The 19267-nt window shown below is 37.5% G+C and overlaps 1 protein-coding gene across 4 annotated transcripts; it reads right to left on the bottom strand.

Moving 5' to 3' along the window:
- Window positions 1–18: 18 nt before the first annotated feature.
- On the bottom strand, window positions 19–17702 carry mep1b (meprin A subunit beta). Of its 4 annotated transcripts, XM_031903174.1 has the most exons (16): window positions 17528–17701; window positions 16682–16837; window positions 12637–12655; window positions 10983–11033; window positions 10851–10894; window positions 10032–10110; window positions 9180–9297; window positions 8287–8465; window positions 6448–6666; window positions 6055–6207; window positions 5263–5478; window positions 4258–4713; window positions 3562–3741; window positions 1655–1832; window positions 687–891; window positions 19–341 (listed from the first exon to the last, which is right to left on the bottom strand). In XM_031903174.1, the coding sequence occupies exons 2-16, from the start codon at window positions 16736–16738 to the stop codon at window positions 327–329; spliced, it is 2169 nt and encodes a 722-aa protein (XP_031759034.1). In that variant the 5' UTR covers window positions 16739–16837; window positions 17528–17701; the 3' UTR covers window positions 19–326. The 4 variants fall into 4 exon arrangements, with proteins under 4 accessions (XP_031759034.1, XP_031759036.1, XP_031759037.1 ...); XM_031903176.1 differs by lacking the exon at window positions 16682–16837 and having other exon boundaries at window positions 17528–17702; XM_031903177.1 differs by lacking the exons at window positions 16682–16837; window positions 17528–17701 and adding an exon at window positions 17216–17477.
- Between the last annotated feature and the right edge of the window lie 1565 nt (window positions 17703–19267).

Below are 19267 nucleotides of genomic sequence, written 5' to 3'. Positions count from 1 at the left end.
AAGTAACTGCAAGATACAAACTTTTTAATGGCTTTATTTGTTAATATTACACTTTTTTTATGAATTGCATAGCCTGGGGATACCATCTTGTAAAACTGCAGTCCACTCAGGTGTTCAGCAGCCGGAGACTCCCATGTTAGCAATGACTTTTGAAGCCCGTATAACGTGTTGCTATACCATCTATATGCACAACGCAATTATCTTGATTTCCAGGTAATTCTCTTCCTCAGGCTGTAGGAGCTGCTGCCGATGTTGTCATACCAGTTTAATACCAGATATTCATTATGTAGGTCTTCTTTATTGATGGTTGAACAAAAGCCTCATTTTTAGAATGTATATGCCTGAAAGAAGAAATAATACATTTTATGGCTGCTGCCCTTAACTCTTATTTTGTTCTTTTCCCACTACAATCTGGTGGCTGTCCTAATTCTGTCTTACAAACCGAGAGAACTTTAAATAGGTCCTGTAATGGTTCTGCTTTATGAATGTGCCCTTCAATGGGAGCATCTTCCAATAATCTGGATTCTGCCTGCAGTGTATTCAGCTTGGCCTTTTTACTAACATGGGCAGCTTTGTAAAATAAATTCATCACACAGGGCAACGCAATATGCTTATTAACACTTGTCTCCAGTGAGGTGTCACTGCTTTTTGTTATATAATACTGTACCTGAGGTTGGCATACTTACATTTTCAGTAGTTTGAGCTTTTCCTGCCTTTGCTATTTGCTTTTTGTGCTTCTTTTTCAAGCACAATACACTTGTGAGTGTGATTATCAGCATAACCGCAAATATGGTCACTGAAGAGGAGACTGCTATCACAAGTGTGTCTTGGCTTGAGACTTTTCTTTCACACTTGTCTCCAACGTACCACCAGTCTTTAGTAACCTTACATCTAATCAAAAAGAAGAACCCACAATAAGTGCGATCTGTAGGGAATTTGGTATATTTTGAACTGTACTGATGTTTATTACAAATATTTAGAAATCAAGGATTGTGCACAATGTTACAGAAGTCACAGCCATAACATATACAGATACTACAGCACAGCCAGGGCCTATTGTGTAACCTCATGGTTTTACTGCATCCCCCAAAGAACCATTAAGTGCAGTTTTGTCTTAGCATTTAAGCAAAACATTGGTGCTATGGGCTATGCAACATTCCATTTTGTTTAATGCCCTCGTGTTGACAGGTCACATCCTAGACATCCAATACTGTAGCATCCGGTCCAGGTAGACTTGCCTGACACTAAAACTGCTGGTCTCGGCAGACTGCATGCAGTAACAATTTGTAGTAATTAAAAATGAAGATTTCATGTGCGGTAGTTCACAAAAATAATATATGCTGCAGCGGATCCTGTAGCCAAATATCTGAGAAATTGCAAATTCAAGGCTCTCATAGATTCCATTTCACAGATTTTGTCAGCCGTGACATTGCCAAATACAGCTAGGTATTCCAAATAACATCTAGCTCTGTCAGGTTCTCTTCCTCGTGTCCCTTCCTGGAAATCTCAGCAATCATTCAGTAGTGATCAGAAATCAGAACATATGCTAGATACCCGCATTCATGTCACTTTAGTTTCTGGGTGTTTTCAGTCCTTGTACTTACTAGTGGTTCAATCTATAATGTTTATGATGAAATATGTTCATCTACATTACCTGCACACTGGCTTCTCATTCTCAAGGACGCAGACTCCGTCATTTTTACACCCGAAGCCTTCACATTCCTTTGGAACATCCGGACCAGGTTTGGTTGGAGATGGGATGTCTGTTACTGGGGGCTTTGTAGTGGTGGTGGGAACAGGAGTCGGTTGAGATGCACTTAGATGTGAAACATCTAGTTAAAAATAGGGGGAAACAATACTACCAATGTTTATATACTTTCACATGAAGCAACATCCCAAAAACAATGGTATATTAAGGTTATAGTAACCTGTTACGTCACACACTTTCTTTAGCTCTCTAGAGTAGCTATGCAAAATGATGTTATCACCAATTAGCCTGGCATTCATCCTATTTCAGGTTTGAAATCATATACAGGTATGGGACCCCTTATCCAGAATGCTTGGGACCTGGGGTTTTCTGGATAAAGGGTCTCCTATCTTAAGTCTGCTAATAAAATTATTTAAACAGTAATTAAACCCAATAGGATTGTTTTGGCTCCAATAAGGATTAATTACTGTATATCTTAGTTGGGATCAAGTACAAGGTCCTGTTTTATTATTACAGAGAAAAAGGGAATCCTTTTTATATAATGGGATAATGGGTTTCCGGAAAAGGGGTCCGATACCTGTATAGCCATTTGTTTGCTCTCATATGTATTGAGGTGTTACTTCTACATAATTTGAAGGTGATAACTTTTTTACAGTGTTTGAAATGTGAATAAACTCTCATATGTTATGCAGGAAAAAAGCCAGAAATACATTATCAAGGTCTATTTGGTTGGTAAAGTGAAACAAAAGGCTCTTTGCCGGCTTTGGTCACCTGGGTGTTGGGCATGTTCAGACTAATATGAATATTTGGATCACACAAGCAATAGGGATTAAATGCTGTTTTTGCACTTAGATAGTCACAGCCCAGGCTCACAGTGCCAGCGTGGGGCACCTAGGAAATGCAGGAGTTGCTATGGCATTAAGTTGCTCCTATGACTGCTATAATTGTGGCATGATAAACCTGTTTTTAAGGACACATATACAGAGATTTTCCACACAGACTGACGTTCATTCAGTATTATTAAAAAGCCTAATGGTGAAAAAATATGGTTGAATCTTTTTTTTTTACTGTTTTCAGACTACTGTCTTTGGACCTTTGATATAAATATGTGCCCAAACTGCAGTGGATGCTTAATAATTCATTTTCTGGAATACATTTAATTTGTCTAGCAGTGCATTACAAATTTTGACTCTTCTGACAGACCAGGTGAAATTTGGTCAGGGTTGCAGGATGGTCTGTCAAACCGATGAGCAGTATGGTCACAATCAGCAAATCTGGGTGTGTATGGCCAGTTATAGGTATAGTTAAAGGGGACATATACATACTTGCCACCGAATAGCAAGGGGTGAGCCTTACACATACATGTTATCAGTACTGTACAAAACTCTATATGAATTGTACAATTTGAGGTTACATTGTATATAGGAGGGTATATATGCCCCCTTTAGGACAATGAGTATGGATATTGTAATTGAACACAAAAGAAGGCTTCGTATGTATAAACATCTCTATCACTTGTTCATAGTTGAAACTCCATTGTTATATTCTTACTTACAGCTTTTAACAAAGGTTTAATAATGGACAACCATCACCAAGCCTCTCATCTGCATGTAGACTAAATATTTCCTATATTGGTCAAGCATAGAAGAATGACAAGCAACATTTTATCCTCTAAATACTAGAAATTATATTCTTGATGTGTAATTTACTGTCAGTACCAAAAGCCTAAAACTGGAGCTACTTCTGATGTAGCCCTACCCACACCTTCCAGTATGGAGGTGGCACACTAAACAGTGACATTTATTCATGAAGTACAACCCTTTAAGGAAACTAATGCATATAGCTACACTTACCCTCTACAGACAGCAGAAAAAAAGCATCGCCTCCTTTTAAAAAGTCTCTGCTGTGAAGTCTGTCATGGCTAATGAATGCAGAGGTTCCATATCCAGGTCCACGGAAGAATTGGGTTCCATTGGGGAATGTAACGCTAGTTCCAACCTTTGCAGGTTTGTCCCAGAATAAGTCACCATTGCCTAAAAGAAACACTTGCCAGTGAACCAGAATGGCTTCATGCAACTAATATGAGTGATCCTACTGTAGAAACTACTGCTGTATTACCCATGTATTCTTTGAATTACTCTAGAGATTTTGGAAAAGGTGATGTAACGTGCTAGCCAGTCAAAATGTTACAGGGTAACCCTTTTGAAATAAAAAATAACAAAAGTGGTATAAAGGTGCTTACCAATCAGTAATCAGCTTGAAAAAGGAACTAAATGTTCTGAAAGCTTGCTATGGGTATCTTAGTTAGCCAATAAAGGTATCACCTTTATACCACTTTTGTTATTTTTTATTTCAAATGGGTTACCCTGTAGAGATTTTGTAACACTTTTTGTGCCTTTATATGCAAATTTACATTTATGACTTCATGATTTTGTAAAATTAAAGACATCTTAAATATTAAAGCTCAAATGGGGCTACAGCGAATGCTATATTTTGACATATGGCACTTCTAGAAGGTATTTTTCCTGACATATTAAGGTGTATCTTACTTGCCACTTGCGTAGGATCTGTTGTGATGCTTCTCTGATTTGACATGCGCTTTCGGATATCTGGATTCTGATCCATAAGCTCCATTTTTGCCTGTCTTAAAGAACATGGCCACTGCAGTGTATCGTCATTAGCTCCTGATATCAGGTGGAAATATATTGCAAGGTCATATGGACTGTCAGCTGGACCATTGGGTCGGACTTGTACCTGATATGCATAACCATCCTTGGAATACAATGGGGGACTGTAAATTCTTCCATTCTCTTTTATGGACTCATGCGTAAAATTTCTGATATGCCAAATATAGTGAGGACAGAGAGCTTCTGAGAAGTTAATGTCATCTATGGCAAATCCTCCATTGCTCGGTCCATTTCCTTTAACCCCCTCAAAAACAACACGGAATTTGTTCTTTACATTTAAAGAAACATGATGGAGTTGCCAATATTCTGCTGGATTTCCTGGAAAAACATTTTACAAACATGAAGTTTAGTTGTCGCTTTGTCAACTTTAATATTAACAATATTGTAACTGCGGTTCACTTGGCATGGCCAAAGGAAGAAGAACTAGGCATAATTGTCATATTTGTTGTTGTGACAAGCACTACAGTCAGGCCCACAGAGCCTTAGAAGTTATTACACAAGAGTTACCTATGTAAGGCATCTGTTGCTTGAGAACATACAAAACTGGCTTTTTTTTAGGCAAAATGGAGAGTCTACTTTAACTGCTATGTTTTTTAAGTAGCCCAAAGTCACAGTGAAGTAAATCACTCAACAGACTTGTGTCAGTGCTTGTTGGTAACTTGAAAATAGTCAGTGCATGTTTCCAGTCTATTGTTACCTGGCAAATGCTAAAAAAAATTTGCTAAGATTAATACCAAAAGGCATAGTAAATTTTTCATAAATAAAAAGTATTCTTTATCTATGTTTATATGTAGCATATAAACATATATTGTCCCTTTAAGTTATGTGTTTCTAGTGCGCACAAATAAATGCATTTTTGTTGCTTACCCTTAATGCTGGTGATGAATGTTAGGGTGCCGTTGGGAGAGGCTTCTGTGTATTCTCTAATCCAGATATTCAGTGCATCATTCTCATTACCATTGTAGTAATAGAAGAACTCCAGACATTGAAATCCCCTCTTTGGATAGAAAAGTCTGCTTTCCAGCAGGGCTTTATCCCCAGCATTTCCTGTACTGGTGCTGAAGTGCATGTAATAACCACTGTCTGTTTGGAAAACCAAAAGAAATATGATAATAATCTTATAAATAATATGGAAGCAGGTCTGGACTGGTATGCAAAATAGGTCCTGGCATTTCATGTACACAGAGCCCCAAACAGCCTCCACCAACCCACTAAATAGTGAGTGTCTATGGCATCTTACAGCAGCCCCTCTGGTGTTTGCCAGAATCTGGCCCAGAAGGTACAGGTGGCCGAGTGGGGCACTGACGGTTTCATGAAAAAATATTTTAATGAGTGGGCCCTGAAATGATATTGCTGTGAGGCCCAGTATCTACTACTGTATATACAACATAACTTGTGAGCACATTACACTATTCATGATTTCATTACACGATTCATGATTTATCAATCAAAGAAATTCTTAAAAAACAGATTGAAAAAATGTGACAGCAAAAACCTGACGAGTTCCTACAGACGTCGTGTTTTACTGGGATCAAAGTACTTTTTTAAGAAATATGTTTTCCTCCTGTGTTGTGACCTTTTGTTGCTTGTGTAAGTCTTTTAAGAACATTTCATACCTCAGGGGCAATAAATCATGCTAAAAGATAAGTAATATCCTACCTTTGCAGTTCCCTAGGTGCGTATGGTCATTGCTGGGCCCAGCGGCACTGAGAAGAACATGATTCCAGTCAGAATTATCTCCTGTACCTTGTATCATGCCACAGATATTATTGTACTCAAAGGTACATGAGTCCATGAAGCTAATGCTGGAGGCTAGATGGTAAATAGGTAAAAAAAAATTAGTGTATGGCCCTACTACCTTTAAAGGGGAAGGTAAGTTTAAACACTTGATTTTAAGATCTGCCTTTCAGTTTCAGTTATAATTTTTCCGGTATATGGGTCATAGGTCATATAGGCTATTTTATTTTTAAAAAGGGTAAAAAGTGACTTGGCTGAGTGAGCTGAAGCAGAGGGGAAGGCATTCTACTACTAACTAGCAAGCTGAAAACTCACAGCAGTTGTATAATCGATTCAGTTTCTCAAGATCATAGTCGCTAAAATCCATACGCTGCCCAATCACATCACTGAAAGCATCGATCTTAGTGACAATGGTTGGCTCTGATCCATTCTGGAAGGCTGTCTTGCTGTAGTGCATGACAGAAGTGTAGTCATATGGCACATTTAAGGAGTTTGATCGTGTATCGTCATACACATTAAAATTGTGCTCCCTTCCTGTAAAAACATATAAAAGTGTTACTTATTCTGTATTCATGAAAAAAAATCATATGAATTATTTACTTATTTAAAATAATTCATTTTATAGTATATATAAATATGTAGTGTATATATAATATAGCAAAATTCTTCTTAAATAAGTTGACAGAGAAATATTTACAACCCTATAAATTCTTCGTGGCTTAAGAATTAACATTTTCCAACATGTTTGATGAAACAGTGGCAAATTCCTTCTTAAACACTTTACAGGTCAGAGCACTTTGATCTTGGCTGTGTTGCCAGCCTACATGCAATGTAAATCATTGTGCAAACTGAAAACATAAAATCCAGTGCACAGGGATGTTGATATATAACAGAGCCTTCAAATTTATGATCCCTGCCAGTTAGCCAGTTAGAATAGAACTTATTATACAAGAAAACAGGAAAAAGCTGAATAGAGAGAGTTGACTCCAGGTTTGTCCTAGGTGAACCCCTGATATAGCAAGTAAAGTGGTGGTACAGTCAGAGCCATCCAGGTCTCTTCAGCTCAACGCACATTTTGCAAAAGAATTCTCAGGAGCTGAATGTTAACATATACTACCAAAAGTCTTGCATAACCTCCAGGTTCGGTGAGATGTTGACACCACACCAAGAGCCTTTGCCAGGAGCCAGTTCAGCTCTCGAGAAAGTGTTTGCAAAATGAGCTAGAGCTGAAGGGTCATATGGATACTGACTTTGACTTCACCAACACATTACTCAAAGGTGACCTGCTATTTCAGGGGTTCATCCAGGACTAACCTGGAGCCGGGTATCTATATTCTGCTTGGTGTCACCTAACCTAAGGTTATTTAAATAATAATAGACATATAAATGTTATCAAGGTACTGACATCTATTTGATAAATATTTGGAACCTGCATAAAGGTGATGCATTAAAGCAATATATTAGGGATATAGATATATTTCCCTCTTTACATGGCCTCTTTAAGGTTCCAGTGGTCCCAGAGCATCATTGGTGTGCAATCACAGTTGACCCAAGAAATAGGACTACCCTCAAGCAGGAAAACTTGATTATAATGGAAGAAATAAAGAAATAGCCTGTGCTTACTAAAGCATGCATGAAGCGCGGACACACTGCTCCGGAACAACATCGATGGGAGCAGATAAACCGAAAAGCCAAATACCTGTACCAGGTTTTTATTTTAAATATACCCCTTAGAAACAAAGTTCTAATATAAAATGATTAAAGTGTATAATAGTAATATATGGTTATATTAAGCTTCTTCTTGCTGATTAAAATGAGGGGTAGCCATTTCTGGGGGATGCGTCATTCAGAAGTCTAGTAGATGAAATGTCTGATGGTGGGGCCCCAGTCCTGGTGGGCCCTGGGCATATGCCTCTTTTGCCCGTTTATTAAAACAGCCCTGCCTCTTTATGTTATATTCTTAAGATACTTAAAATTTTCTACCAAAAAAGAGGATCTCCTTTTCAGAAATGGCTTGATTTTCTTTGAGGGTTTAGCCCTTCTTTAGGGCCTTCTTTTCTTTGCATTAGTTTTTTTTTGCCCTTAAGGCTGATTATCGGCCTGTACTGGATATTAATGTGTAATTGACGTGTCATTTATAGTTGCAGACATTACCTGGCAGAATCCTGTCCCACACAATAGTGACATAGTCATCCCTGTCAGCGCGGGACTGTTCATGCCAGAATCCCAAAGCATGAAGGAACTCATGTTGAATTGTGGCTATGCGATCACAGTTGACGCCCAATGAGAGTTGTTGTTTTCCTTGCCGTAAGTTCCCAACGTAAGAATAGCAGCTGAGGAAAGTAAAATATTTTTGTTTTAACATGTAAAAAATTATCCAGTTGTACCAAGCCAGAATTCATATGAACAGAATGTAGAACAGCCATTATCAACACACCACATGTGAAGGCCTCATTAAAGGAAAACTAAACCCCTGAACAATGGAGGTCTCTATAAAAATTATGGGAGCTTTGCCATGAGGTCAGCTGGGAAACCAGTGCCCGGCAGGTTACCAGCAGGGGTGTTTTTGGCTCCTAGCCGCCCCCCCCCTCGGCCCTCCACGCTCAACTTTAGAGCATCAGAGGGGGTCCAGGGCGGCTGCATCACTAGTGTAGAGAGTTCAATTGTTTATATATATATATATAGATATATAGTAAGATAGAAAGCATTGCACACAAATTTGGGAATTTAAATAAAGCCTTTTTGAGTTTTTTTTTGCACAAGTACTGTTGTGTGCAATGCTTTCTATCTTTATTAATATATCATATATATTCGAGTTTTGTAACATTCCTTAATAGGCCACTTAATATGATATACACTATCTGGTTAAGTATTCATTCTTGGGGTTTAGTTTTCCTTTAAGCTATGCTTATTAGAATGTGAAGTAGAATGCTCTTTTAATAGACATGGTTCAGAAAGGGATTTTAATACATGGAAATTTAATGAATTTTTAGATTAGCGATGACATCAGTAATAATAATGTGCTATAGCACTTAATAGTTACCTACCCGCTGTCTTTAAAGACAGAGATATAATTGGGTTCACCTTCCCATGGTTTGAAATCAATACAAGTTTTGAGTCGATAACGTTCAAAGGCTTCTAAAACTAATGCTTTTGCATTGATTTCTAAAACAAAAGAAAGATAAATACAAATGAAAAAAAAACATAAAAAATAGCAGTTTGAATAACATGGAGGTAAGTAAAACAACAAAGTGTACCATATCAGTGTCACAACATGCCTTATACAGTAGATGGCATTACCTTTCTGGTATCAGATGCATGCCCTATGGCAGGTGGTATGGACAGGGCTGGCCTGTGCCTCCTACCCTTGTCTCCCAAGGAAAAGTAATTCCCCCGTAATGTTGGTGCTATAGTTAGGTCCTTAGCTTATTCAGGTTTAGTTTTTAAATTTAGATTTAATATCTGTTCTTCCAGCTGAAAAGCTGACAGTTAAAAGCTAAGATTATAAACGGGCAACATTATTATCTTTCATTTATACAGCAATGATTGCCTTTTACTCACATCAGTCCTTTCCCCACTGATGGCCAGCATAGGAGTGCATCTAAAAAATCTATTTCATCAGGAGCCAACTGAATAAATATAATTTTGGTGATTAATTTCAACCTATATTGTGGGCCTGCAAGCAGTTTTTGAGAAGGAAGGCATTGTATGCACACCAGCAAGCCAGCACAGTATGAAGTCTGCAGGTGTCTACCTCTGTGTGTGTGTGTGTGTGAGAGAGAGTAGTTGGTATAAACGAGTTTTTTAAATATATTATTAAATGATATATTTAATGATATTAATGATATTATATTTAATGATATGCCAGTCACAATCAGAGCAATGTTACATCGACTTACCTAAGCTGTCCTCTAAAAAATATGGAACAGGTATTGGCCACCTATATCTATCCCCAATGATTGAGTTCCTTTGGTTTGTCTGTGTGAAAAAATAAGTAAGCATTTAATGTTAAATTAAAGTAAGTGCGCAGTGATATTTTGTGATCTTGCTCTGTTCTGTTTTGCTTTTCCTACACTGATAAATATTACAATATAGGCTGCCAATATGATCTTTATATCATCTTTAAATTCATGAATGATATGATCATTTAGAAAAACATTACCAGTAAGGTTGCTATAAAGTATGAAAGGAATCATTGTAAACATTTCTATAGGTAGAGTAGATAATTTCAATCCACATTATCATGCACTAATGGCTATATTTCTCTGTCTTCAAATACAATCAACTTTGGTGTTTGTATGTAGGGTTACACAGATGTTATGCTTAAGTATTTTACTGTGTATAGGGTTTATTTAAGAATGCAAAGATAAAATGCAAAATAGGCTCAGAATTGAGCTACTAACAAAATGTACTTGTGTCCATACATGCTCCCAGCACCAGTGTGTCAAATTTGTCTTTCTGTAGATTGGAGAACAGTTAATTTGTAATCCAGCCTACCCGTGGTCTGTTCTTAACACCTGACATTAACAGGGGTAGTTACAGGGCTCCCTAGTGATTTATTGTGAATGACCAGAGGGCACCCATGTACTGCCAACTCTGTATGTAGTGCTATTGAACAAGCACTTTATACTTTTTTACATAATATATTTGCTATTGTTCCATTATTCACCATTATGGCCTACTGCTTTGCAAGAAATCCTTGGGTAATTGGAACTTACATCAGCCAATATGATGTCTCCCTCAAACAGATCCAGTCCTGCACCTATAATGAATACAAAACTACTTGTAAGAATACTGTTGTTTGTTAAAAAAAAGTGGAAATAATAATTATATGATATAATTTATCATACCTTCATTGATGTCAAAAATGTCCAATTTCTTTCCTCCATCCACATCAATTTCTGTAAAAAAACCCCCAGAGAATATTAAAATTTTACCTGATTATTCTATAAGGCAGAATAGCCCCTGACTACTCACACTGCTGTTGTCTGTTGTAGCCACAAGAAAATATATTCCAGGGAGCTACCTTACTAGATCATAGTGGTATTAGTATAGCAAAGGCTTCAGGGTTGCAATAATTTGGTTTGGGCATATACCTTCTATGTGCTGCTTCTATGTGCTGCCTTAAAGGAACAGTAACACCAAAAAATGAAAGTGTATATATTATGTACTATTGCCGTGCACTAGTAAAAGTTGTGTGTTTGCTTCATAAACACTACTGCAGTTTATATAAATACCCTGTTGTGTAGCCATGGGGGCAGCCATTTAAATTGAAAAAAGGAGAAAAGGCACAGGTTACTAAGCAGATAACAGATAAGTAGCAGATTCCCATTGTTTTCTACACAGTTATCTGTTATCTTCTTATGTAACCTGTGCCTTTTCTCCTTTTTTCAATTTAAATGGCTGCCCCCATGGCTACACAACAGCTATTTCTATTAACTACAGTAGTCTTTCTGAAGCAAACACACAACTTTTACCAGTGCAGGGCAACAGTACATTATATTTTAATTATTTTAAAACATTTTTATTTTTTAGTGTTACTGTTCCTTTAACAGCTGCCCTGGCAGTTAGTTTTGTGCCTGGACAAGGCAAGGCACCAGGCGTGTATCTGAGCATCTATGTACAGTATGTGACATACAAATATTGGATGTATGATTGTAAAGAGTGAGTAAATATCAGGATAAAATGTGTCAATAATTATTAGCCTCTGTGTTCTGCCTTTTTCCAAACAGCAACTGCAAATACTTTCCTGTTCAGGCCTCATCACCTCCCAATTCACCTTCTGGTCTGGTTTCCAACGTGCTAATATGTTGTTATTGTAATTATGCCCTAATTACCAGATATTTTTATGACATTAACTAATACTATAAACTAGTTATTTTAACCTTATTTACAGCAAGAGTGATCAGAGGTTACTCCAAAACAGCACTGCCATTAAAAAAAGATAAAGTCTGTAAATAAAAAAAGTACAGGTTAAAAATCTGGTGAGAAAAGACATAAATCTGTGGCACTTATTAACCAGACTCTGTTCTGCCCTAGACATGTCACATGGCCAGGGTTGAAAATACAGAGGAAGCAGACCCAGCAGTTGCAGGGGGCCCAGTGAAGTCCTAATTATTGAGCAACTTAATATATATTAATAAAATATGTCAAATTACCTATGTTTTGGGGCCCTAAATTGAATTTGCTGTGGGGCCCAGTACCATCTAGCTATGCCACTGCACATGGCCCTTTGCTCGCTCCCCCTCCTATCCAATTAGTGTACTGTATTTGCATGACCATACACATTAGAATAGACAGGGTCGAGGGAGGCATGGCCCCGCCCAGAATTTTCACCCGCAATCCTGGAAGTGAGTACGAGCCGCCGGACTGGGAGCCAGGGGCACAAGAAAAGTTTCACACAGTGCCTGAATTTGACCAAACGTTTCATGCTCTTTTCATTATAATTGAAGCCTATACCTGTAGGTCAGAACAATTGAAATATATAAAGATATATCTACATACCTGTATTATCTTGAAGAGGCTGAAAAAAAATAAATAAACTTTACTAATACATTGTGCTGATTTAATTGGAGTACAAACAATATTGGCAGTCAGTTTTGTTTTTGTTCAGTGTTTATAACACTTTTCAGTACAGTATATAACACTATATCAGTGAGATATAACGTGTAAAACATAACAGTGATAACCATCGTATCTGTTTTAAAGCCTCCATCTTTCAATAGCTTTATCTAATTTGTAGTCATTTTGTAAAATCAATCCCAAGGAGGACTGTCACTGGTTGTAATACAAAGAGATTATGAATGCAAGAAAATTTCAATAACCCAACCTTTGCCCTTTACCAACCAACCACTCATTCCTTCCTATCTACGTTGGAAGTGGAGGGGGCTAGTCACCACACACAGCCCATCTGTGCTGCCCTACTTAGCTACAGCCTAACGTAGCTAGGTAAAAATGGGCGGTTGGGTGGTGGCGGGCAAAGGTTGGGTGATTGGAATTTTCATTTATTGATAATAATCACTTGAAGCACTACAACCAGTGACAATCATCCTTATCAGATTTTGACTGTGTTTTATAGGGATTTTAACACCATGCAGAATGACATGTAAAGTGAGTTAAAGAGGATGTTTGCCTTAAAATTATCTTTTACTATTATGTACAGCTTGATATTCTAAGACAAATTGCAAATGGTCTTCATTTTCTGTGGTTTTCAAATTATTCTGCTTTTTGTTCTGGTTGCTAGGGTTAAAATTACACTAGCAGCCAGGCAGTGGTTTTACTGAAAAATTGGAATAGGAATGGAAGAGGGGATGAATAGAAAGATAAATAATAAAAAGTAGCAATAACAATAGACCTGTAACCTCACAGAGCAATCATTTTTTGCTGCTGGGGTCAGTGATCCCATTGAAAAAGCTGGAAAGAGTTACAAGAAAAAGCCAAGTAATTAAAACATTATATTAAATAAAAAATGAAGACCAATTGAAAAATTGCTAAAAGTTAACTAACTACTCCTTTAACAACCAATTTCATTGTGATCAGACAAAACAGAAAATTCATCAGGCGGTTTAAAATTTTTCACTCTTAATTATAAAATTTGTGCATTGTCCAATTGTTTGCAAGCAGGCAGCTACCTACAGTTTTATGTAGCTTCAACTAAACAGTATCGCTGAATACAAAATAAACAGAGGCACCATGGGAACTGGTCTGCTGGGTCACATAGGGAAGTCATTTTTTAGGGTTTCTTGAGCGTGTGGTTGCAAATATCATTGATTATATTGGATATTCAGATGGTGCACATGGTGGTCCTATACCCATAACTAAATACAGGTATAGGTCCTGTTATCCAGAATGCTCTGGACCAAGGGTATTCCGGATAAGGGGTCTTTCCGTAATTTGGATCTCCATACCTTAAGTCTACTAAAAAATTAATAAAACATTAATTAAACCCAATAGGATTATTTTGCATCCAATAAGTATTAATTATATCTTAGTTGGGATCAATTACAAGGTACTGTTTTTATACTACAGAGAAAAAGGAAATCAGTTTTAAAATACTGAATTATTAGATAAAAATGGAGTCTATGGGAGATGGGCTTTCTGTAATTCGGAGCTTTCTGGATAACGTGTTTCAGGATAAGGGATCCCATACCTGAAGTACAAAGAGCAGAGTAACATTACCTATGTAACCAACCTGCCAGTTGGGCAACGATAAAATCTGCGCATGTATTGTGTATCTGACGATATCCTTGAGGGACCTGGTTGGATTTCTCTACTAATCCAAGGCCACCACATCGTATCTGGGCTACTGTCTGTTACCTGAGCTAAGGGCCAATGCACAAAATACAATATATACACAATTCTAACTTCTCAATAAAAGACTGATTAGTAATGAATAGTGATGAGCGAATCTGCCCCGTTTTGCATTGCCGCAGAGTCCACGAAACAAAACAAAATTAGCGAAACAGCAAAAATTCCACGAAACGCACTTGTCATGGCACATTTTTTTGAGGTGGATTTTTACTGCAGTTTCGCAAAACAATTCGCCAATGTGAACATTTGCTGTGAATCCATGCCTGTGGAAAAAATTTGCTCATCGCTAGTAATGAATTCAGGCTCACATTACATGGCAGCATTGGAATTGCATCTGAATGATAATCAGTCCTGTTGTGTCATCTACTATGTTAGGGCTCTGACACACGGGGAGATTAGTCGCCCCCGAGACAAAACTCCCTTGTCGCGGCCGACTAATCTCCCTGAAATGCCATCCCACCGGCGATAATGTAAATCGCTGGTGGGATGGCATACGCGGCGCCGCGATTACCCCAAAATCACATAAGTTTCCTCTCCAGGCAACTTCTGCGATTTACATTCTACTGTTGTGGGCGGCTAGTCTCCCTGTGTGCCAGAGCCCTTAGAAATGTAACCTCAGCTTCTGCTAATGCTTTCACTATTTCTGACAACCAGTCAGCTTAGCTTGTCTACGGCAGCCCAGACTGTACTAACCACTTACTGCGCCACTGGCATTCAAAAGACAGCCTAACAATTTGGAGACATGGAATATTACTGTTATTTAGCTTCTGAACCTCGGGGATGGTACAGTAAGTTCAGTACATACAATAATACATTTCTAGCTATGTTCTTTTGTAGGCTTTAGTATCCTATGTAGTGAGTAAAGAGTTTTATAAGTAAGCAATTACTGCATGCGGTTTTATGACACTGTACTGGGTTTCTCCAAACACTCAGTGTCCTCACCTACACCTCAGACAGTCAGTGTTTTTAATGATTAAGCCACATGCTGTATACAATAGTGTTGGCAAGTGGATAACATTAACACATCCAGTTTCTTGATTCATAATTCCTTTCCAAAATAATCCAAAACTATTAGCAAGTATTTGCCCTGCTAAATATATTCCTTGCTACTACTATGTCTCAGTGTATATAATCAGTTGCTATAACATCAAGAGTATGAAAGTGAGCATTAAAGTCCTAGCTTTCCAAGAGAATTTTCTCTATTTTCTACTGTGAGCTCCTGTATATATATTGGAACTAATCTCATACCACTTTGATGATGCATAGTCCTTAATTCTATTACTTTCCTTCTCATATCCTTAATATCCTACTGATGTATACACAGGTATATAGTTCCAACAGGGATAGCACACTACAAAAATGGAGTTGAAGCCTCAGTGCTATGGTCAAAAGAAAATATACAAATTGTAGATGCAGTAATAACCAGCACTCAATGGACTTTTCAATAAGTAATCAGCAAAGAAAGGGTTAACAAAAAGTAGCTTTACATGGTTTTTTATTAATCCAATGTTTCAGTTCCTTACAGGAACTTTCGTCCTGTATATATATGTATTTTTTTATATTGTGTTGAAAGGGGAACTTGCCATGATAATCGCAAACACAGCCCAGAAGATTTATGTAGTTCTTTGGAGGACTTGTTAAACATTAATGTTAGCTCCTGAAGATAAAATTTTACAAAGCTCCCCCCAAAATGTTAGGGACACACATATTAGAGATGCATATACCGTACCTTTGAAGATGTTCAATAAATCATGAGCTGAACAGTTAGTAATGAGCTGTTTACACATAACCCATAGGCTCTCTCTCTCACTATGAATAGGATAAAAATCATAATGTAACCCATGCCTTTCCAGGAACTGCTGGCCAAAGACAGGAGCGCTGCTTTTTTGTTTTCGGAATATTTGTTAAGTTTAGTAAAGAAATAAATGTAATTTATGTAATATATGCAGTCCGAACTTGTTTGAATTGCACCATGACATTACATTTTGTCATTTTTAATTTAATCAAATAATTAGGCTGATTAGAACTTCTAGATTTCTAGTTTCCATCATTTTAAGACATTGCTAACAAAAGTTAAACTAAAGCAAACAGGAATATACGATTTTGTCAGCACAAAAAACTCAGGTTCATTCATATTTGACCTGCTGGTCACAGAATATTTTTAAATAAATATTGCCTTTAAGTCCTGGTTTACTTTTAGCTAACATATTGTTCACAGAATATTTTTAAATATACTCACAACTCCTATGACATTGTGCAGGCTAAGAAGAATCAGAGGTAAAACCATCGGCTTCATGATGGGTTGCCTGCTGCTGATTGTGTTGTTAACTATGAAGTTCTAGCAGCCTTATACTATTTGTACTTTGGTCCGGTATATGGCCACCTCTAGATTTATCTGTGTTAATAAATACTTTAGGTTCATCATAAAATTTACAAGTATTGATTGGCAGTACTGAAAAAGAAAGTAGGTTTAAAATACAGTATAACCCCCATGACTACACCACTGACCATTGCAGGGTGTCCTTTATTACTCACATACCCTGTAGTCCTGTAACCTCTAGCAGCCAATCAGCTAATGATGTTGAGATGCATATTACAGTTAACATAGCGAGTGCAAGGCCATGCTTGGATGAAAATTTTGCAGTAATTACAGTCTAATTACAGAAGGGGTGTACTTTTATACAAAGGAGGAATGCCAGCCCAGGGGAAAAAGTAAGCGATTTTATAAAAATTGCCGCCCCCAGTGAAGATGACACAGAAAGATCATGATTACCTGTGAGCAGAATGCAAAGGACCTTGCCATGTTAAAGCAGAAATCCTTGCTTACTGGGGTTTATGGATACTATAATGCATAATATAAGCTACAAGGCAAATATACCTGCTATATCTTAGATACATGATCTCATCCATCTAGTAACCTAAAAAACATGCCTGCAGCCATAGACATCAACACTTGCACAGATTGCATAGCAAGTGGCTGACCAAATTGGTTCCAAAACTGCTAAATGGTTTGTCAATCTGGTGAAGTGATTTACCAGAACAACCTTTTGGAAATTCCTATGGCAAGAACCCCTCCCAGGATTACCGGAGCTTCAGCATCAATAAAGTAGTAAGATAATTTCATCTAAGGCTGAAAGACTGCATAAAAAGTAAAAGCTGTACTGGAGGGCTCCAAGGATCCAAAAGCGGATTATGAATCATGGTGTAAGTAGTGATCAGCAGGACTCCCAAGCCAGGAGGCCAGTGCAAATGAAATGTTGGAGATGCCACACTAAATGACACTTGTTCACTTACCACAGAGGTGATGAAGTGTTATATTATTTTGGGTTTGTCACTGTGTGGTTGATCACTGTGTACTCAGATTACCCAGGAATGCTTTGTGACTGTTAATGATTTGCTGGTGCCAGCACTGTTGGAGCATAGTAGATCACTCTGTTCTACAGACAAAATGCTTGGGAGAGATTTATATACATGAAAACACCAAAGATTAAACTATAGCCAGGCATGTGGAACTGTTTGTTACGAAGTTAATGTGAAAAATATAATGCAAGAATTTTAGCCTGGGCCAGGGATGTGTTACCAAAGAGTGAAATTACCAGGAAAATAGGGGAATAGGGATGAATTCATATGGGTTTTAGAGGTGTATTTATCAAATAGTAAGCAAAAATATACGCCAGTTGATAAATACACCTTTAAAATCCCATAGAAATTAATGGAGGGTGGTGGCGTTTTCCTCTGGTGAGCTCTAATTTAATTCTTTGATAAATTTACCCCTTTGTCTAATGTGACAAATGAGCTGTTCAAATGGTTTAAGATAAAACATCCATACCTGCATGTATCACCCAGAAACAGATGGCTGGGGAAATGTTGAAGGATATGCTGAAAAGGGTGGTGAAAAACAGGGGCATGACCAGAGTCAGAGATTGGTATTACTCTGTGCTACACAGTACACTCCTTGCAAAGTGACAAGGTCCTTAGGGTTGTGTAAAGGTGTATTGCATAAATTAGAAGATACACCAAATGGGCAAAATGCATTACATAATTACCCCATGAATATAAAATGCAAAGAAAAGTAGAATCATTGGGAGGGCAAGGTTGTTAGGCACCACTGGTTATTCAAGAAACCTACATCAGACCCTGGCACAAAACACCTTTTCTTTAAAAAATGCGCTGGCCCTGAGCCCCCACCCAGTGATTCTACCGTTCTTTGTCATTTAATTCAACCATCCTTTTGAATGGTACCAGCAACAAGAAGTTGAGTTTATTTAGAGAAATATTAGTGGCCATTTCTACATTAAAAAAATGTTTAATCTATTGTAACAAAGCAACTTTACTTTGTATTTTCAATAAAAAATACATTTTTCAAGACCTTTTACATGCAGCTTTATTTCCATGGTGAGTTTTTCTGCACAGAATACATGGTAGTATATGGTCATGGCGACATTTTTTGTGCAAAATACTTTAGGGTCTATGGGCATCTTGTTGCCTCGTTTCTTCGGTTTCATGGAATTATTTGCCAATGGCAAAATGTGAAATTTTGATCATTGCTACTGCTATCACAAAGCAGTACATAAACACAAACAGAATCTGCAAAAGGGCCCATACAGACCATGGCCCACCAGGGATTTGCTTGGTACCCTGGCAAGCCAGTCTAACTCACTGTATAAATAAAGATAAAATCACTTTTTTCTCTGAAACTGTGTCTGAAATAAGTATGTTTATTTGACATTATACTTTGAGGTGAAGCAACTGTATGAACTTTTAGTGTAATTAAGAATTCTTTTTTGTTATTTTTAAACTAGGGCATAAAATAGTTACCAATTTA

This window comes from Xenopus tropicalis, chromosome 6 (genome assembly GCF_000004195.4).
Source record: "Xenopus tropicalis strain Nigerian chromosome 6, UCB_Xtro_10.0, whole genome shotgun sequence".
NCBI lineage: Eukaryota > Metazoa > Chordata > Amphibia > Anura > Pipidae > Xenopus > Xenopus tropicalis.
This window is presented reverse-complemented; position numbering and strand designations above follow the sequence as displayed.